The sequence below is a fragment of the Ziziphus jujuba genome, chromosome 7 (genome assembly GCF_031755915.1).
Source record: "Ziziphus jujuba cultivar Dongzao chromosome 7, ASM3175591v1".
Classification (NCBI taxonomy): domain Eukaryota; kingdom Viridiplantae; phylum Streptophyta; class Magnoliopsida; order Rosales; family Rhamnaceae; genus Ziziphus; species Ziziphus jujuba.
Window position 1 is genome coordinate 15,517,072 of NC_083385.1, and position 23,710 is coordinate 15,540,781.

The window sequence follows — 23,710 nt, forward strand, 5'->3', positions numbered from 1 at the left end:
TATTTGTTACCACTTTTATATATGATAGAAATTTTCATGTGCAATCATTTGAAGGATAATGTGATGTAAAATTATTTATAATCTATATTTTTTATGGGATCCACATGTCAGGAATATACCAAAATTATAAATTTTAAGACTTAAGACATGTTTAGTTTTTAAAATAGATATAAGAATATAATAATTATTTCATAAGTTTTAGATTTTACTGTATTCCATATATTTTGAAATTTGAAAATAAATATTCTATAAAAATAGATAAATCTTCATTTAAAAGAATAACTATTTTGTTTTTAAAAAAAATTTCATAATTGTTATCCTTCGATCTAACTTTGATAAACTTAAAAAAATACATTTATTATATTTAGATAGATTTAGATTTAGATGGATTATTATAGAGTAAAAATACATAAATAAATATAAAAATAAAATTTTAATTAATTTTTATTAAATTTGAAATTTTTTGAAATAAAAAATAATTTAAAAAGGCTAAACTCAATTCTTATTTAATATTTTTATCAAACATATAAATAAGAAAAACTTTCATTTTTTATTCCCATAAATTGTTATTCAGATTTTATCATGAATAATTTTTTTGTATATTAAATGTGACCTTACATTATGTATTATGTTTTATCGATAAAGCTAAAGAATGTAAGTGTGCATGAAGTTTATATGCTTAAGAGTTCAGGCGGTACGGCCCAGACTCTTCATTTTCATTTATTTAACAGTCTTTATTAATTGTTTTTTTCCCCATGAAAAAGAAGAAAAAACTAATATTAGTCATGTACCCCAGTACACGTATAATGATTGTTGATGTTAACTTTGGGTTGTAACAAGCTTGAACATTTAAAATAAAAAATAAAAAAATCTCCTCAACCATCCAATTTTACATATATACTAAATAAATAAATAAATCATATTGGAGAACAGATTATTATTCAAATTGATTTTTGATTTTTTAATTATTATTATTATTATTATTATTATTATTATTTGCCTTGTCCAATTTTTAGTAGATATTTTGCATTGGGCATTTCAATTTTTGGTATTAAAAAGCAAAAAATATTTTATACGCTCTAAAATCCATTACTTTCTTAAATTAGAGATGATTATATTGTAAGTAACACTTTTAGATTCAAATAAAAAGGACAATTGATAATACAATTAACCGATAGACATTTCTGCATTCTAAATTTAATTGAATTATAAGTTTTTAATATGAAATATAGCATTTCTCATTTAAAAATAATGATTTAAAATTACAAGTATCAAATCTATATACCAAATAGCACATGTTAATAGATTATATCTATATAACCTAATATGTAGATCATAAAAAAAAGAAAAAGAAAAAAAAAACATATGGATAAGTGGATTTTCTAAATGGATAAGTAAATAAAAATGCATGTACTCTTTCAATTGAGGTATTCTAGTATTAGAATCATTAAATTTATTTAGTAAATTTTAAATAACAACGAATATAGTATTGATTTACTGGATTGTTTATCTAAATTTATATCAATTAAATAATTGATTATTAAAGTATTGTTAAATGTCAAATTAATAAGTTTTTTTCCCTTCAATCTGACAGATCAGTTCATATTTAAAATTTGATTAAAAAATGGTAGTCTTACTAGCATTCTTCTTGTATTCCCCTTTCACCTGTGGTAGTCACTTCCTTTATTCTTGAACTCAAATCAAATTTGAATGAAATATTTTAATTTATAATATATTACAACTTGTAGAAAAAAAAAATACTAGTATTCTTTTGAATTAAATTCCTTTGTTACTGGCCACTTATCGCCCTTTTGTTTTTCATAGTACAAGTTGCACGTTACTTATTAGTTAACAATCACAAGAATCAGTTTTTTGTCGTTCCTTCTTCTACAATCGCAATAATTAAAGCATTTATTGATAGGTGAGATGTTCGCGTTCCCTCATCAAATATAAATAATCCAAACAAGATATAATATATATTCATAAACTTGATTCAGTGCTACAATTGAGAATACACTACTAGAATTGCGTTGATAAATGGCGCAATAAATGCATCGCATAAAATAAATAACGACGTATCGCACGGTGTCGCCTAATGTCTTGTCGCTAAATCTATAAGACAACAAGTGACACAGTATGAGAGTCGTCTATCTTTGAGTTTTTAGCGACGTATATTTACTTTTAGCGACGCATTAATAGAATCGCCTATTTAACGACGCATTAATAGAGTTAATTATTTAGCGACGCATTAGTAGAGTCGCCTATTTAACGACACATTAATAGAGTTGATTATTTAGCGACGCATTATTAGAATCGCCTATTTAACGACGCATTAATAGAGTCGTCTATTTAACAATGGATCAACACTTTTAGCAATGCATTATTTGTTAATGCGTCGCCCCTTCTTCTTCTTTTTTTAAATTTTTTTAAATTTTATGAAAAGTGATTAAAATAGTAAAAATATAAAAATAATTAAAATACAAAAAAACGAAAACTAGCTTCATCCAAAATAAAGAGAATACAAAAATTTTAAATAAATATTTTGTCATAACAAATTAATTATCAAACAAATTAAATATCATCTCATTGACATATTTTTACATAATTTGTAAGCTATTGTATTTTTCATAACAAATTTAATATTAATTAAACTTCCATGAATGCATATTCATTAAGAAGGAAGTTGACATCCTCTTGTTGACGATATTACATCCTCATACTGCATATGGAAACATTAAAAAAGTTATTAGCACTTATGCAAAATAAATAAAATATTAATCATTATTAAATTTGTAATTTAGTATAAATGAAAATCTAAAAAATATTATCATTGTTCTTAATATTTGACGAAGCACATTTCTCCCCTCACAGTTATTACAAACATAGTCACTCTCACATTCATCCTCATTATCATTTTCATCGATACTTGGCAACTATATGACAAATGGATTGTGAGCCATCTTTGTATCTCCAAGAACATCTTCTTCAAAAACAGTACGATGTTGTGGTAAAGTTAAAACAATAGACCATCTTGATTTAAGTTAATCTTCAACATAAAATACTTGTTGAACTTAGCAAAATAATGTCAAGCAATATCACAAATATAATTTCTACAAAAGCAAGATTAATAAAACCCAATGAACCTAAGCTGCAGTTAAAATGGGGAAAAAAAAAAAAAAAAAACAACCCACCTTATGTCAAGAAAAAATAAACTTACCTAAACGATGGAGACAAAGAAAGAAGAAAACCAAAAAATCACGAGGGCGACACAGAGAAATCCAGCTTCTCGGCCGATGACAACGTAGGCAAATGAAAAAATGAAACCTGCAATATCTCACTCTTCAAGTCTCTCTTAGATTGCTTCCAAATCTAATATCGATTAGGTAGTGTACTTAATGTAGTTTTAAAAAAGAAAAAATAGATTCAAAGGAGCGCGTAAAAATTTTAAAACGTGCCAAAAATTTTCAAAAAATGGCAAGAATGCGCCTTTTCTCCCAATTGCATTTTTTTTTCTTTGATTAATTTTTTTATTTTTTAACTAAAAATAAAAACTGAAAATATTTCTTAAAAATGCGAAGCAAAATATCGAAGATTGCTGTTTATTTTTCTGTTTTTCAAGTACACCTTTGTTCTTTATAAAATTTGCATGTCTTTCAAAATTTTTGTTTTTGTTAATTGAGAGAATAGGCGACATATTCTCTTCAAGAAGGATTGCTTGTTCTTGAATTTTGGGATCAAGCGATGTGTTATGGTCGAAAAGAGTCGCTTGTTTCATGTTTTTATATTTTCTTTATAATCTTTAAATAATTTTTTAATTGTTCATCTACAAATATATTCATGTAGCAATCTAATGAACATAAATTCCATTGATCTAAAAATAGAAAATAGTTTTATCAATGCTCTTCTCGGTTATACATATATGTGTATAGACGAGACACAAAATATCTCAAGACCTAATTTGAGATAGGGTACCAAATATAGAATTCTAATTCAACAAGCATTTATTGACCGATTTATCTAGATAAGTATCTTAAATGATAAGTATCTTAAATGAGCTTAACTTTCACGTGTTTGTGGTCATTGATAGTTTACTTATTTTTAAAAATTGAAACTCTATTAAATTATTTTTTTTTTAAATAAAAAATAATTGAAGGAACAGGCGACGCAATTCCATTAAAACACGTTGCCTATTCCATTTTCTTTTTTTAATCTTTAATTAGTTTTGTTGATTGGTCATCTACAAATAAAAAAAAAAAACATATTTGCAAAACTAAAAAATTACTAAAAATAACTTTCAAATTGAAAAAAAAGTTAAAAATTGGATGGGTGAAACGGCGAAGCAGTTGTTTACAAATGCGTCGCCTGTTAGTCTATTTAGCGACTATTTCTTAAAAGACTACGTTGCCTAAAGCTATACTAGCTAGTTCTTATTGCATTATTACATCCAAGTGATTTGGCCTGGTGGTGTGGTGATTTCTTGAGAGTATAGGAGGTCCTAGGTTCAGTTCATATTATGACCTTATTTTGATTTTTATTTTTTTTTAAATGTTTAAACAAAAAAAATTGAAAAAAAAAAAAAGAACAGGCGACGCATTTGTCGAAGAATGCATCGCCTGTTCATGTATTTGGCGACGCAATGTTTAAATAATGCGTCGCCTAACAATATATTAACAAATTTTCGCTATATGAGTATATATAAGTCATTTGGCCTGGTGGTGTGGTGATTTTTTGAGAGTGTAGGAGGTTCTGGGTTCAATTCTTGTTTTGGCTCTATTTTGATTTTATTTCTTTTTAAATGTTTAAACAAAAAAATTGAAAAAAAAAAAAGAACAGGCGATGTATTTGTTGAAGAATGCGTCTGTTCTTGTAATTGGCGACGCGACGTATTTGTTGAAGAATGCGTCTGTTCTTGTATTTGGCGACGCATTGTTTAAATAATGTGTCGCCTAACACTATATTAACCAATTTTTGCTGTATCAGTATATATAAGTCATTTGGCCTGGTGGTGTGGTGATTTCTTGAGAGTGTAGGAGGTCCTGGGTTCAATTTTTGTTATAATCCTATTTTGAATTAATATTTTTTAAATGTTTAAACAAAAAAATTGAAAAAAAAAAAAGAACAGACGACGCATTTGTTGAAGAATGCGTTCATATATTTGGCGACGCATTGTTTAAATAATGGGTCACCTAACACTATATTAACCAATTTTTGCTATAACAATACATATAAGTCATTTGGTCTGATGGTGTAGTGATTTCTTGAGTGTGTAGGAGGTCTTGGGTTCAATTTTTGTTATGGCCCTATTTTGATTTTATTTTTTTTAGATGTTTAAAAAAAAATTGAAAAAAAAAAAGGAAGAGGACAATGCGTCGCCTAACACTATATTAACCAATTTTTACGTCGTATATTTATTGAATTTTTACTGACGCATTAATCTCAGAATCGCACTTTTAGTTTTTCAAACATATTTATTTCGTAACGTCGTTAAATGAGTGTCGCTAGATATCAATTTTCGCGTAGTGATATAATGATATCAATTTTCGCATGGTGATATAAAATCTCTCATCCTCTTTAGTTAAAATCGCTCATTCTATTTCATAATCATTAGATACATAAGGATGCTGTCACTAATTAATTATTTGGGAAAATGTGTAATTTATTAGATAATTGTTAAATTTGTTATTGTTTTACACATCATCATTAATAGTGCCTTGTGGATAGTGACTAATAATTAATTAAGCTACAAAAAGGGTTTACTTATTTATTTATTTATTTATTTTTGTGATATACACGGATCTGATTGAAGTCCCCTTCCATTCAGTTTAAAACATTGTACTTTTTTTTATTAAATATAAATCATCAATAATTCCACATGCCTATAAAAGAAAAAACAATAATATAATTAATTAATAAATTTAATATTCACTTTCATTAAAGCACATATATTGTAACAAATTATTTGGGAAAATGCATAATTTATTATATAATTGTTATTTGTTACCTTAAAATTGTTTATTAATTATTGTTTTGCACATCATCACTAATACTGACTTGTGGATAGTGACTGATAATTAATTAAGCACAAAAAGGGGCATCATATATATATATATATATATATATATTTTATAATATGCAAATAGTTATTGCTATGTAACGGTAGGATTGTTAAAACATAATTTTAAAAAATCATAACGAGTTTATTTTTTTGTTTCTAAATAGCTCAAAAATTTGGATCATAATTTGTTATGACTATGGAAGTTATTTCTAAAAATTATAGTATTTTAAGTTAATTTAATATAAATTTCTATGCCCTTGTTATAATATTTGAAAGATAATAAATATAAAAAGAAAAAAAAAAGGAGTAGAAATGAAGTAATAATTGCTTGTTGAGGATATAAAAATAATGAACATAAATATATAATATTTTTGGAGCACCCTTTAAACTTTTATTCTTTATCTTAAAAGATATTATTTATTACAAAAATAAAAAGCTCTTTAAAGAATCTTTGGAGATGCTTTATAAGAAGCATATCTAATAGATTCTATAAAAACCTAATCTTCTCTATTTTAAAGAACTATAATTTTAATAAGCTCTTTGAATTAAAAAATTAAAAAAAAAATAGAACTTAACTCTACTAAAATTTTTAATACATTCATCCATACAATTTTTTCTATGCACAATTATAATTATATTTATTAATTGTAATTTTCATATTTTATCTTTTTAATATCACTTTGCTGTAGGAGGAAAAAAAATGTCAATTATAATTGTTTATAAAAAAATACAAAACAAAAATAATTACACCTACGTTCTTCTATTTAGAACTCTTTTGGGCTTTTCACAATGTGTTGCCTTTCTCAATATTTAGGATCTGTTTGGTATAATTGATGAAAGTACAACTTTAGTCTGTAGAATTTTATATAATAAATCTTTTTAAAAAAGAACTTTTATTAAAAAATTAATAAGTATTTGGTTGTAAATAAAAAAACTGTATTAAATGCTCAATGAATTTCCATATAAGCTAAAAACGTTACATTAAATGCTCGTTAAGTTTCCATGTAAGCTAAAAAGAATAGCTTTTTTATAGAAGCACAAAATTTAGGATCCGTTTGGTATAGTTAATGAAAGTAGAGCTTTAGTCTGTAGAGTTTTATATAATAGATATTTTTGAAAAAAAAAAATTATTAAAAAGCTAATAAGTGTTTAGTTGTAAATAAAAAAACTGCATTAAATGCTTATTAAATTTCCATATAAGGTAAAAGAAAAGAGTTTTTTAGAGAAACTCAAAATTTGAACTTTTTCTAAAATAGCTTAAAAAAGCTCATTTTTTTGTCAATAAGTACTTATTAACTTTTGCCAAATACTTTATTTTTTTATAAAAAAGCTTTTAACCTTCCAATAAAGCTTTTAAACCTAAAAAAAATTCTACCAAACAGAACCTTAAACGTCTTTAAAACAGCTTAAAAAAGCTTTTTTTTTTTTTATCAACAAATATTTGTTAACTTTTGTCAAAAAAAAAAATTTAACCTTTAAGTATAGCTTTTGACATAAAAAAAAATTCTGCAAAACAGACACTTATCTTGTTTGGGCTTACTGGTGAATGAGCGCAAACCATAAAAGGTTGACTTTGGAAATTTTAGTGAGGGTGGTTTTGGAAAGAAATTTTACAAGCATGCTCCTTGCCCTTCTTCTTTTTCTTCTTCTTCTTTTTTTTTTATTTTTTATTTTTATTCCTATATGTTATATAGTTTGGGAAAATTAACTTTATTTTTTGTCTTATTAAGTATTCTATCAAAAAATAATCTAAAATATTTACCAAACACAAAAAAGCATATAAGATAAAAACATTTATATATATATATATAATAATGATTTAGTAGGTTATCTAGTTTATTTTTATTATTGGCTATCAAGAAAAGAAATGAATTGACAAATCATATATGATTATATTAATTTAAAATATTTTTTATATTTTTTAAATATTAAAAACCTATTAAGGAAAAATGAACTATTTAATAAAAGCAAATTAAATTATTATATAATTTTTAAATAGCATTGTATTTTTCTTTAAATAAAATTGATTATTTTATGCATTTTTTTATTATCTCCATTTAATTTTGTGTCACATTAATGTCCATCATTATAAAATAAACTAGATAGCCCATTAAATTAAAATTATATGCATTAAACTTATATTTTGTAATTTTATTACTTTATTGTTGCAATAAGTGTATTGCAATGCTTCGAAACTGCTAAAATGTAGAACAAAGAATGGTTTAAGGATGAATTGTATATTAAAAAGCTAAATTCTAAGGACAAAAGTACCCAAAAAGAAAAAAAATCAAAAACTATAGTGAAAAAGCGTAATAATTAAATAAGCATAAATGCTAAAAATCCTTAATTATATATCTATAGATGTTTCTATAGCTTGTTAGTATTTTTTTACGGGTGTTTCATTTTTTTGGGTATTTTAAAAAAGGTTTTAGGTTTTAAAAACAAAATGAAGTTAATGTAATTCGAGTGAAGTTCATAAATGATTTGGCTTATTTCCTTTTAAGTAAAATTTTTATCTAATATTATCAAAAAAAATGAAATTTATCATTAATAATAATGAAATCTGCATGTGGTATAGTAATTTAATTAGCTATTATTAAAGAATTTATTTTTTTCACATTAAATTTTTAGTATTAAAAATAAAAAATAATAACAAATACTACTAGATAATAATTGCCAACTTAGCAATAAATGCTATTGGTAATGATTAGATTAATCATTGTAAATAACAAAACTCTATATGATGCAGTGTAAATGTTTAAATAAGTTTGAGATTCTTCATTTCTATATATAAAAACAAAAAGAATGTTGATACATTAACAATGTAGGAGACATTAGCTAAGACATAAGTCAGTAACAACTATTATTCTTTACCCCAAAAAAAAAAAAAAAACAACTACAATTATTTTAATTAGGAAAAAATCATAACAAGATCATATGTGTGTTCTGTACTTTTGATTCTTTACTCTTGCTTTTTCTTTTTCTTTTTCTTTTTTTCTTTTTTGATTAAAAATGCAGAGTATCCGATCCCTCAGAAAAAGAAAAAAAGAATATTATTACTTTAGAGATGTAAATAATATTTTAAAGTAAATTATGCTACATCCTTCTCACTTGGACTCCGCATACACCCTTCATATCAGACAAAATTCACCGACTAAAGATAAATAAATAAAATGACAAGAAAAAAAAAATAAAATAAAAATTCACAACATGATCGTCATTTATCGTATACGTGTAATTCCACTGGCTGCCTATGTTTGACCATCAGCCGCGAATAATTTCTTGGCGTCCCAAATGCCGTGGGCCCGTACCATGGAAATTCTAAAACCTTGTTAAGGATCCATTTGGACATAACTTATAGAAATCACATTTTTAAAAAGAACTGGCTTTTCAATAATCTGTCACAATTGATGTTTTTGTTTTTTTCTTTGCCTAATAATCAAAAAGGTAATGTTTCAATAACAAAATTGTTAAAAGTGATTTCACATTTTTTTTTTTGTCAAACATTATAAAATGTACTTTTATCTTTTTGAAAGTAGTTTTAACCATCTTAAATCACTCAAAAATAAACACTAACAAGTACTTTAATTGTACCCAAAAAAACAAAACTATTTTAACTAGGACGGAACCCAAATTTATATGACAGTTTAATTGGTAACTGATGAATTTACTTTTCTATATTAAGTTTTTAATATCAAAAAGTTAAAAATGAAAAATCAAATATAATCCATTAATAAGGACAAAACCGCAAGTGTCATGGTTCATGGATCATGATGGTAAACATTATTAGCATCCTCTATAAATTTACCAAATTTAGAAAAAAGTTGTTTGTATTTACTACGTTAACTTTTAAAATATTTATATTTTACATTTAGATATTAAAATACAAATTAAATTATATTTCATCACTTACTTTACATAACTGTATATACTTAAAAAAAAAAAGTAAATGATTTAAATAAAAAAATAAAAAGGCTAGTAAATGGTATTCTTAGTATTTATCATTACATAAAATAAAGGGTAAAATAATTATTTAATCATTGTTTCTATACATAAAAGTAAAGTAGGCTCTTTATAGTCAACTTATTACAAAACTAATATATATATATATATATATATATAGTCAGGCTCACATGATGATAATCTGATAATTTTAATGTTAAAATTTTTTTATTACTTTTTAGATTATATCAAAAATTAAAATTTAAAATTCAAAAATAATAAAATATAAATTTAATAATATACTATAATTTTATTTAGAAAATAATATAATTTTAAATCTCAGCTTTAGTGCAATTTAAAATTTGAAAAAGCAGATCCTAATCTGAGCCTAGTTATATATATATACGATCCTGATTCAGTGACTATATCCTGATTTTATAAAATCATGGTTAAGTATAAATCAACCAAGACAAACTGATCATTTTCACTTTTTAACTTGAGTTTTTTGTATTATATCTTGACTTTATAAAATCAGAATATTCTAGTTGGGTAATTATTTAAATATATATATATATATATATATATATTAACTATAGTTAACTTTCTTGGTTCTAAGTGATCATTTCTCAAATTTTGGATAGGTAAATGATGATTTTTCAAACATGGGAGGACTAAATGTATTTTTGCTAACCTCAAGGTGGCTAATGATATTTTCCCACGTTTTTAATGCTACATTCCTCATATGTCCATATACATAATATATAGTTAAACGTTCAAAGTTAATCGAATTCACAGTTAGTTAAATACAGGATGACAAAAATGCATAAAAGGTAAGTATGTGTTTTATTTATTTAAAAATTAGATCAAAAAAAGTGTATAAATCGTTTTATATATTTAAAAATTTGATAAAAAAAATACATAAAAGGAGAGTTTATAAATTTGGTACATACATGTATAAGACATTAGAGATTAAAAATACAGGACTAAAAATATGGACATTTAATATATATATTAAATTCAGTTATTTTTAATAAATATAACTATTAATAAGAAAATAGTAGTTTAATATATTAAAAAATAGAAAATAGAAAATAATTAAAAAATAAAAAATTATTCGAAAAACAATTTTTATACACATTTTTTATGTTGTTGTAAAAAAGAAAAAAAAATTGAAAATATTTATTTTTCAAAGATAAATTTTTTTTTTCAACTTATATAATATGACGATATGTTTAATATATGTTTTAAACTTTTTGATTCAAAAAAAATATTTTTCCGTACATTTGATATCAATGCAGAAAATGAGATTTTTTTTTTTTAAAAGTATGTACGTGTATTATTTTGAAATTTAATCAAACTTGTTACTTTTATTTATGAGATCTCCACCATATTTAAATAATGAATGTAATATAGCAGTGTTAAAACCATCAAATTGCTTACCAAAAACTCGATCTTACATGGATAAATAAATCTAATACAAAATAATTAAATATATAATCACATTATTTGTTATGTTATTTGGTAAACAATTTGATATTTCTTGCATTATTATAAAACTAATACATTGTTTAACTAAAATAAATTTGGATATATATATATATATATATAAAAGCCTAAATAAATAAGAACATTTTTCTCGAGAAGAAAATCGACATGTGGCGATAGGTGTATAAATATAGGCCAAGTTGAGAAGAAGATTACATATTTGCATGCGCATAAAGAGTGATATAATCAGTGTAGAGATGGAGGCCGCGGGAGAAGGAAAAAGCAAGATTCTCATATTTGGGGGAACAAGATATATTGGGAAACATTTGGTGAAGGCAAGCATCTATTTGAGTCATCCAACATATGTTTATTCAAGGCATATGAACCCACATACCACTCCTAACTCCTTCTAAGAAAGACTTGCTCCACCAGTTTCAAGCTATGGGAGTTGCAATTATCCATGTATTTAATTATATATGTATAAATACATTTAATTTTCTCTATATATATTTTTTAGCTTTTTGGAATATTATTATGATCCTAAATTACTAAGTACAATTATTTTAATTTGATATTTTTTGGGGGCAAATTTATGAACATATTGTTATGTAGGGAGAATTGGGAGAGCATGAGAAGCTGGTGCGGTTGATTATGCAAGTAGATGTGGTAATTTCAACATTGGTAGTTTAAGGATGAATTGTATATCAAAAAGCTAAATTTTAAGTACAAAAGACTATAATGAAAAAAACCTAATAATTAAATAGGCATAAATGCTAAAAACCCTTAATTATATATCTATATATGTTTCTATAGCTTGTTAGTATTTTTTTTTTTTTACGGGTATTTCATTTTTTATATATATATTTTATTGGTTTTTTAAAAAAGATTTTAGGTTTTAAAAACAAAAAGAAGTTAAATGTTATTCGAGTGAAGTTCAAAAATGAATTGGTTTATTTCCTTTTAAGTAAATTTTTTTGTTTAATATTATCAAAAAAATGTAATTTATCGTTAGTAATAATGAAATCTGCACGTGGCATAGCAATTTAATTAGCTATTATTAAAGAATTTACTTTTTTTACATTAAATTTTTAGTATTAAAAAAAATAATAATAATAAATACTACTAGATAATAATTGCCAACTTAGCAATAAATTTTGTTGATAATGATTATATTAATCATTATAAATTACAAAACTCTCTATGATGTAGTATAAATGTTTAAATAAATTTGAGATTCTTCATTTCTATATAGAAACAAACCGACTGTTGATACATTAAAAATGTAGGAGACGTTAGCTATGACATCAGTCAATAACAACTATTATTCTTTACCAGAAAAAAGAAACAACTACTATTAATTTAATTAGGAAAAAATCATAACAAGATCATCTGTTTGTTCTGTACTTTTTGTTTCTTTACTCTTGCTTTTTTTTTTTTTTTAATTAAAAATGCAGAATATTCGATGCCTAAAAAAAAAAAAAAAACAAAAAATAATATTATTAGTTTAGAGATGTAAATAATATTTTAAAGTAAATTATTTTACCTCCTGCCCACTTGAACTCCGCAGATACCCTTCATGTCAGACAAAATCTTCACCAATTAACTATAAATAAATAAATAAAAAGACAATAAAGAAAAAAAAATTAAAAAAAAAAATTTTCACAACATGATTGTCATTTGTCGTATACGTGTGATTCCGACGGCTGCCTATGTTTGACCATCAGCCGCGAATAATTTCTTGGCGACCCATGTACCGTGGGCCCGTACCATGGAAATTGTAACACCTGCTTAAGGATCCATTTGGAAATAATTTATAGAAATCACATTTTTTTTAAAAAGGAACTGGCTTTTCAATAATCAGTCAAATTTTTTTTTTTTCTCTCTAATAATCAAATAGGTAATGTCTCAAGAACAAATTTGTTAAAGTGATTCCACAATTTTTTTTTTCCAAACATTATAAGATGTAATTTTATCTTCTTGAAAGTAGTTTTAACCATCTTAAATCACTCAAAAATAAACACTAACAAGTACTTTAATCATACCCCAAAAAAAAAAAAAAAAACTATTTTAACTAGGATGGAACCCAAATTTATGTGACAGTTTAATTGATAACTGCTATTAACTTACTTTGCTATATTAAGTTTTTAATATCAAAAAGTTAAAAATGAAGAATCAAATATAACCAATTAATAAGGACAAAACCGCAAGTGTCATGGTTCATGGATCATGATGATAAACATTATTAGCATCCTATATAAATTTACCAAAGTTAGAAAAAAGTTGTTCGTATTTACTACATTAATTTTTAAAACATTTATATTTTACATATATGTATCAGAATACAAATTAAATTATATTTCATCACTTAAAAAAAAAAAAGGCTAGTAAATGGTATTTTTAGTATTTACCATTACATAAAATAAAGGGTAAAATAATCATTTAATCATTGTTTCGATACATAAAAGTAAAGTAGGTTCTTTATAAGTTAATTTATTAAAAAATTACTATATATATATATATATACATACACGTATATATACAACCAAGCCCACATCATGATAATATGATAATTTTAATATTAAATATTTTCTTATTAGCTTTTAGATTATATTAAAAATTAAAATTTAAAATTCAAAAATGATAAAATATCAATTTAGTAATATATTAAAATTTTATTTAGATAATAATATAATTTTAAATCTCAGTTTTAATGCAATCCAAAATTTAAAAAAGTAGGTCATAATATGAGTTTAGTTATATATATATATATACAGTCTTGATTCAATTGGAATATCTTGATTTTATAAAACTATGATCACGTATAAATCCACAGGCTAAATCGATTTTATAAGATCAGAATATTCTAATTAGATAATTATTCAAATATATATATATATATTAACTATAGTTAACTTTCTCGGTTCCAAGTGATCATTTCTCAAATTTTTATCCACATTAAAAAAGAAAAAAATTGAAAATATTTATTTTTCAAAGATACATGTTTTTTTTTTCCACTTATATAATATGACAATATGTTTAATATATGTTTTACACTTTTTCATTCAAAAAAAAAAAAAATTTTCCAAACATTTGATATCAATGCAGAAAATGATATATATATATATATATATTTTTAAATATGTACGTGTATTATTTAGAAATTCAATCAAACTTGTTACTTTTATTTATGAGATCACAATATTTAAATAATGAATGAATATAGCAGTGTTAAAACCATCAAATTGCTTACCAAAAACTCTTACACGGATAAATAAACCTAATACAGACCAATTAAATATATAATCACATTATTTGTTATGTTATTTGGTAAACAATTTGATATTTCTTGCATTATTATAAAAGTAATACATTGTTTAACTAAAATAAATCTGGATATATATATATATATATATATATAAGCTAAAATAAATAAGAACATTTTCCACGAGAAGAAAACCAACATGTGGCGATGGGTGTATAAATATAGGCCATCTTGAGAAGGAGATTACATACTTGCATGGGCATAAAGAGTGATATAAGAAGTGTAGAGATGGAGGCCGCGGGAGAAGGAAAAAGCAAGATTCTCATAATTGGGGGAACAGGATATATTGGGAAACATATGGTGAAGGCAAGCACCTCTTTGGGTCATCCAACATATGTTTATTCAAGGCATATGAACCCACATACCGCTCCTTCTAAGACAGACTTGCTCCACCAGTTTCAGGCTATGGAAGTTGCAATTATCCATGTATTTAATTATATATGTATAAATACATTTAATTTCTATATATATTTTTAACTTTTTGGAATATTATTATGATCCTAAATTTCTAAGTACAATTAATTATTTTAATTTGACTTTTTTGGGGCAAATTTATGAACATATTGTCATTTAGGGATAGTTGGGGGAGCATGAGAAGCTGGTGCGGTTGATTGTGCAAGTAGATGTGGTAATTTCTACATTGGCTTACCCTCAGGTCCTTGAACAACTTAAGATTGTTGATGCTATCAAAGTTGCCGGTAATATAAAGGTGTGGAAACTCTCTCTCCTTCTTCACTATCACTGAATTAATTCCACTTCTCTTTATACATATATTCATATGCACTGACTACATGGAGCCTCATGGGTAAGGAAATGGATTTACATGATTAATTTCATGTGTTCTATTTACGTATTTTCTCACTTTTAAGACAAATATTTTTCATTTATTGATCTCTTATTTTTGTTAAAAATCAGACATAAAAAGAGAGGGGGAAAAAAAAAAGTTAGAGACTTGACTAGTATTAAGTTAGTCATGATGACATGTACATGCATGTAAGTGCCTTTTTTTTTTTTTTTTTTTTTTGGTTTTTTTCCATCTTCAATTAAATTTAATTTCAATTATTGATCTATGATTATTATATTAGATATGTAAACTGAATATATCTGAAGGTATAATTAAGACTATATTTACACATATCTATTAGGGGTCACTTGTATTGGTGTCTGTATTGTGTTGTGGGATCTGGGATGGAATCATCTCCAGGGCTTTGTCTTATAATTAAATTTAATTTCAATTATTGATCTAGGATTATTACATTAGATATGTAAACTGAATATATCCGAAGGTATAATTAAGAATATATATATATATATATATTAGGGGTCACTTGTATTGGTGTCTGTATTGTGTTGTGGGATCTGGAGTGGAATCATCTCCATGGCTGTCTTAAATATGCGAAAATTTTCAGCTATAAGACATCGTTCCTATTTGCCAGGATTTCACACCTCCTATTCAATTAATTATGTGATTTTTTTTATTCTATAGATATGAGAATTCAAATTTGAAAATGTTATCTCAACAAATTGTAATACCCTGTTTATATTGGTATTCCTAATTTAATCATTGCATTTAATATGAGATTTTTTCTTGAGAGCTTCCTTTTTAATTTCGAAATTTTTTCAAATTTTAAAATCTAATTGTTCTTAAAAAGCTTTTGTATTATGAAAGTAATTATCATTACAATTGAATCATCTCTATATCATATCCGAATAATATAGAATTAAACATTAGGTAACTTATCAATATATCTTGCATCTGTCGCATTGATCATCATATAAACAATCTTCAAAATATTAGCATATATATTACCATTTTTTTTAAGTTTAAACTCATAGAGATGAACTATTTATATATATATATATATTTTTTTTCTCTAGCACATTTTATAATTAGAATCGTACCGATGTGAACACTTTACAATTGGAAGAGGATCCTTGTCCTTCCTCGAAATTGTGCCAAATCAATATGTAATTCTTACCCCCCCCTCCCCCACCCAAAAAAAAAAAAAAAAGAAAAAAAGGGGGAAAAGAAAAGCTCGATATGTAATTAAAAATTAAAAAACCAGTTACACATGGGCATGTTTCTCATTACAATTTTGTAAGCTCGTGTTCTCATTATGTAAAATTGTTTTATTGCAGGACTATAATTATAAACTAATGTTGAAATAATATAAAACAACCACAATTAACAAATTGATCTTCTGCTTACCAGAGGTTCCTCCCGTCAGATTTCGAATGTGAGGAGGATAAGGTGGATCCTGTGCCCCCTTTTCAACTTTTTCTTGATAAAAATCGAAAAATCAGACGCGCTACGGAGGAAGCTGGGATTCCTTACACTTTCGTTTCTGCAAATTGCTTTGGTTCCTACTTTGTGAATTACTTACTTCATCCGCATGAACCTCGAGAAGATTTAAACATTTTTGGAAGTGGAAAAGCTAATGGTACAGTATATATAATTAACTAATCACGTTGAAATAAATAAGTAAATAAATAAAAGATATATGCAGTTTTGATTTAGTGAGGGAGTTAGGAGAGATCCACAGCCATCAAATTTGTATGATCTGATGGTTGTAACAGTTTCTCTATAAGTTCTCACCATATCAAATCCGAAGATATATATATATATATATATACATAAATATAATTTTTCTCTTATAACAAAATTTTGTCCATTTTCGCCAATAAATCATGTTATTACCAGATATAATTGATATATTCATGAATTTAGCTTGATTATGGACAAATATTTTCACGATAAGAGAATGATTATATATATATATATATATTTACTTTTTAGGACAACTTTGAACTCATAAATAGTACTTCAATTTTTTATTTTTTTAAAGCTGTCTTAAACTATGAAGAAGATATTGCTATTTACACCATCAAAGTAGCAAACGACCCAAGAACATGCAATCGTAGTGTTACCTACAGGCCTCCGAAAAACATCATATCACAACTGGAATTGATTTCATTGTGGGAGAAAAAGACCGGTTGGAATTTTAGAAGGAATCATATCCCAGAAGAAGAAATTGTCAAGCTCTCTCAAAGTATTTGTTCACAACTCAATCCATTGTTATTATTCTTTAACTTTTTGGTTAGCTAGGTTTACTTGTACAGAAGAATTTTAATTTTGCAGTTACATTTTGGTATATATAGCCTTGAAAGACTGAGATCATCATTGGAACGATTTGAAGGCTATAAAAATGATCTCTAAGCCAAAACCATCATTTAACCTCATATATTTGTGTTTGTGATTAACTATTTACACTAGTTTTCCCTTTATTTTGCAGCATTTCCGTATCCTCAGAATATACAGATCTCCATTCTTCATAGTATATTTGTTAAGGGTGACTTGATGAATTTTGAAGTAGGGGACGGTATTGTTGAAGCTACAGACATATATCCAGATATTAAATACACTTCAATTCACAAACTTCTGGATATTTTTCTAGTCGACCCACCAAAACCGGTGACTGCTGCATTTTGATGACAGACATTGAAATTTCCTAAATCGAAGAGGAAGGTCAGAAACTTATTATTCAATTAAGGTGTTCTAATCATATTCGTGGTTCAGTGTACGCTTTTATCTTTAGTTTACTAAAAAAGTTGGGAGTACACATTAAAAAAAAAAATAATAATAATAAAAAAAAGAAGCAATATTTAATTATTACTTTTATGGTAATTTATAAAGGATAATTACATACGCATTCTTCCTATTTTTCGTGAAATATACTCTTTTATATTTATTTTTCTCAAACACTCAATTTAGCAATTACTACAATTCACAAAATCCCTTTCCATTAATCAAGTGTAAAAATTGTACTTATTTAAAAATAAATAATTTTCATCTTAATTCTACGTTTCCCATTTCTTGAAAGAATTAATATCCTTTTAATATCTTTTTTTTTTAATGTAAAATAATTTGTTCAACGAAAATTGAACTTTTTTTTCCTTATATTCTTGTGTTTAAATGGTATTCTTGGTGAGATAATAAAAATAAAAAAAAAACCATATTACATCATGAAATTAATAGAATATTTATTTAAATATGTTTTCTACGAGTGACAAATAATATAATAATTTATATACTTGTATATTTTGTTAAGAATTATATAATAAAAAATTATTAGATGTTTTACCTAGAATGAACTAATTTTCATTTTAGGGACAACAAAGTGCTAAAAATCATTCTTTTCTAGGTAATAATATGAATTTGAATTCTCCTACCCTGATATCCAAAATTTTTTTTTTCTTAATTTAATGAATTTAATATTATACTTCGTAAACAATTTATTTGTAATTTATTAAGAAATGAACCCAATTATTAGATTTGTAATTCAATCATTTATTTGTAATCCAATTTGTTTTTAATTCCATGATTTAGGTAAGAAAAAAAATTCCCCCTTCCCTAATTTTGTAATTAGAAAAAATTCAATTATTAGATGTAATTAATTTTATGATCTTTATTTAAGAAAATAATATTTTTTGTGACTAAACTGCCCTTGCAATGTTTGTTAACAAAGGTACAAAAAATCTCATGGACAGGGATTACAAAGTCCCTAAACACAAACCTATATGGGACCTACATGATGTTGTAAGGTTTGTGTCTCATAACTTTATTGTCCTGTGACCATGCAATTTTTTGTCTTGCAAATTGTAAAAGTCTTCTTAAATTTTGTGGCTTTCAAAGTTAAGTTGTTATTGTTCATAAGTTTTGATATGGAATCTTTTCCCACACTTTTTTTTCCCCCCTCACTATCCTATTTTTTTGTACACATCTATAGCAACCCATACCACGACATTTATGTTGTACAAATTTGTCTATATTTGATCAAGTGGTCTGTAGATGGATCTCAAGTTGATTTTTTCTATGGTCAAGGTTTTAGATCAACCGGTATATCTTTGCATAGAGCTCATTAACACAAGTTCGTAGACTAGTAGCACATCTAATTTCAATTTACGATTAAAAAGTTATAATTCTGAGAAAGTTTGAACTTCCATATTATATCAGTATCCAAAATAGTTTTTGATTTTATCTGCTAGTAACCTAGGATCTTATATATACGTTAGGAAGCATGTTCAAAAGTGAACAATTGCAAAATACCCATCAAATTCCTGAAATCCCAGACCCAAGAAGCCAGAACCGAGTCAACCTAAATCCATAAACAATTCTAATTGAGTCAAGCCATTTTCACCCATCTCCAACCATCATTGACCACCATGTTTTGTCCGGCCATGTAGGTCACCCTGCCGTAACATCAGCTATGAAATTTTATGGTGAGCCGCTATCGGATGTGCTCAGATAGGGTCTCCAAAACCAAAAATGTTGAGCTACGGGTTTCCAATGAGTTGTTCGAATTTTGGCCACTTTAGATCGACCCATACACCTCCTTCCATTCTAATTTAGATCTCTGAGCTTAAATCCAGCTTCCATTTGTCAAAATTCTTCATGGTTTGAAATATCCATCAACTTCAGGTTTGGTCAAAACTTTCCTTACATTTTTTGGCCACTGGTGTTTTTGAATCAAGATGAGCTTACCGTATTGTTACCCATTCTACAAGCTTTCCACTGATATATAATTTATGAATTTTGGATATCGTTTGAATGTATTTCCATTTTTAGATCATTTAGTAAAATATTGTATAAAACTGGATTGTATTGGACAACCTGTGACCAAATTGGAGTAAGTTTTGCATAATTAGATATTAAGACCCACTGAAATATTTAATTACATAAAATTGGCATTTGAAAGTAAAATTCCAATTTTTGGTACTAGATCCTAAAGGTTGCAATAAAATTAAACCGCTTGATGTCTAATTTATGTAATTCTGATTGCATATAGTATTTTAAAATATTTGATACATACCAATATATTGAGTTTGATTTTTGAAGCCTAAGAATATTTTATAATATTATAGACACCTATACTATGCCTAGAGATGATCACGCGGAGGAGCAGGAGTGATCATTGGTAATATCTGTAAGTGATTTATATTTTAAAATGATTTTGAATATATTAGTACAATAATTACATGGTTTAAATATTATATATTATGGTTTGGAGAGTAAATGTTTATTGTATGTGCATATAGTTATTTATGTTCACATATACATGTTATTATTTCATGTGATTTTTGCCAAGATTTTAAATGATTTCATATTCTAATGTGCTCCTCATAAACTTTTAAATAATGGTATTTAAAATTTGTTTGTAATTACATTCATGATCTAGTCCAATTGATATTAACTTGAATTCTTGAAAAAAGAAAAATATTGATTGGAAACAGATAAGTTAGAAAGTATCGTTGATTAATTTTAAGTATGAATTGTGAAATTATGACATAAACATGTTGGATTATATGGTATGGATTGGTTGAAATTGATGATTGGTGGCCATGGAGTACATATACAAGATTTGATTCTATGGTTAAATTGTGATATTAAGTTTATTAAATTAGTGTTCCATACAATAGTAATGGATATTGGATACTAAATATTGGATACTGGATAGCACATGTTGATTATGGCCATTGTACGTGCATTGTCATCCTATATGTAGAGTGTAATGATGGTGAATATTCCCCCCATGTTTCCTTTAGGATGCTAAGGGGTTGTGATGACATTTTTCCCTCCCTTTCTATCCTGTGGTACCTTGAGATGCCAATGGCTTCTGGCACTAGATATATAGGTATATAATAAATAAATGATATTATATGATTGTAAAAAAGTTACAACTTATAAATTTTTGATACATGATTGTATAATGCTATTTTTTCTTCACATATGACTTTTATTTGGCTACGCTTTGGGGTTTAAAGGATGGATTTTGGTGAAATTGATTTTTAAATAGGGAACTTTTCAAAATAGTGGAGTGCGAGGTCTTGAGAGAAAGGTTTACAAAAATAAAATCATTATTTTTTTATTGTATTAGACCATTCACTTATATATATTTATCTCATGTTTTATTGTTTTTAAATTCGTTTCTCTAGATCCATATAGTTAGCAAACGGTCTATCTTGTGCACCCCTTGTTGTTTCACATTTTCTATAGTAATAGTAGTATTTATCTTTCTTTGTTTTTCTTTATTTACCTAAACTTATTCGCATAAATTGTATTGCTTAATTTTACAAATATTATTAGAATGCTCTTATCTAAATTATGGGTACAGTGATGACACTAATATGTATATATAGTAATGACCTATAGTATAACGGGCTGTAGTGTTGACTGTAGTCGTGCACTTGCAAGTTGCTATGGTTCTATCTTTATACACTGAGGTACTATTTTATATTAGATATGTGTATTTATCCATGGTTTGAGTGAAGTTTCATTGTGTTTTCTCTAAACATTGTCCAATGAAATTTCCCTAAGTAGGACCACCCAAGAATTCTAACAGGATTCTCAGGGTAAGTTTTGTCAACATCTATGTTTACTATTAATATGATGCTACACCATCTAAAAACATTAGTAAAATATAAGGAAAATGCTGTATCATTTATAGATTTGTAGTCGTGGTTATATTATCTCTAGTTGAATATGACAAAAATGTTTCCTCATTTCCAATTTAAGAAGTGTAAAAAAAAAAACCAAAAAAATGTCCTTAATTATGAGGAAAATTTATTGGTAATTGCCATACTACTATTTTCTCAGACAACAATCCAAATTTGAATCGTCTATATTCAAGAACAAATAAATATATAAATAAATATGCAAAAAAACAAAATCTGACATAAAAATATAATAAACAAACAAAGAGATAAAAACTAAGTTCCCGTCTTTACCAATTGGTGTCCAACTATGATGAGTTTGTTGTACCAGCAACATTATACTCTCTGCAAATAAGTGCCAAAACTCATGCTTCATGCCCTGCTTTAAATTAATTTGGTTGTTACTCCTTGTGGTTGAATAATTATATATACAAATATATGTTCAGCAATCGAATTTTGGTGAAGCAATGGACAAAGATTGTCATGAGCTTCTGCATAAATTAATGGTAAAAACTTAGAGAGTGGTTAGGCGTTCCTAAGAGCAGTCTCTCTATACATGTTAAGGCAGCTAATAAAGTAGTTTCAAGAGCTAAAAGAGAAAGACAGGAACTAGCAAGTGTTACAGATGGCAAGGAAAGATAATATTAATCTTCACATAGTATTATTTCCATGGCTCGCTTTCGGCCACATGATTCCTTACCTAAAGTAGCTCATTGCTCAAAAGGGTCACCGTGTCTACTTCCTCTATGAAATATAAACTTGTTTTTTTGTTTTTTTTTTGTTTATTATTTTGTGGGCCTTGGTTAATTAGGGTCCAAGTTTTAGAAACTTCTTCTAAGGTAATTTTATGATGTTTTATGTATGTAGGGCTAATTATTAGTATAAATATTGTTATGTTTTTTTTTTTCTTGTGTGTGTTGCGAGCCACAACAAGCTGAGAACCATTGAATAAACCAGTAGCAATTTTTCTTTTTTCTTCAGCTATTTGCTCTCCATTTTGCTGCTCTGTTTCTGTTTTTGCTTCTGGTTTTTTATTTTCATCCAACAAAGTGGTATCAGAGCCACGTTCAACCCTCTACATGAACAGTAGCAGCGTGAGCAATATCTACGTGAATAGTACCAGATGATCAAATTGTTTATGTAGCCAAAAGATGGCCAATAACGGTATGGTTCCCTTCCAAATTCTAATACTCAAAAGAACAACTATGATAATTGGAGTATCAAGATCAAGGCTTTGCTTGGCACCCAAGACATGTAGGAGATAATGGAGAAAGGCTACATTGAAGGTGGTCTAACTCAAAACCAAAGAGACAATTTGAGAGACTCAAGAAAGAGAGACAAGAAAGTTCTCTATCTAATCTATCGAGGATTAGATGATTAAGTGTTTAAGAAGATCTCGGAAGCCAAGTAGGCTC

The 23,710-nt window shown here is 26.2% G+C and overlaps 2 protein-coding genes across 2 annotated transcripts in view; both read left to right on the plus strand.

Moving 5' to 3' along the window:
- LOC107435906 (UDP-glycosyltransferase 91A1-like) overlaps positions 1–23,710 on the plus strand; it is a 108,788-nt gene that overhangs the window by 47,497 nt on the left and 37,581 nt on the right. The window lies entirely within an intron of this gene.
- LOC107425156 (eugenol synthase 1) lies at positions 15,011–18,556 on the plus strand. The gene is given in 5 exon segments (XM_048478891.2): positions 15,011–15,230; positions 15,379–15,513; positions 17,017–17,245; positions 17,651–17,854; positions 18,098–18,556. Coding segments are annotated over 5 exon segments (963 nt in total). The 5' UTR covers positions 15,011–15,032; the 3' UTR covers positions 18,295–18,556.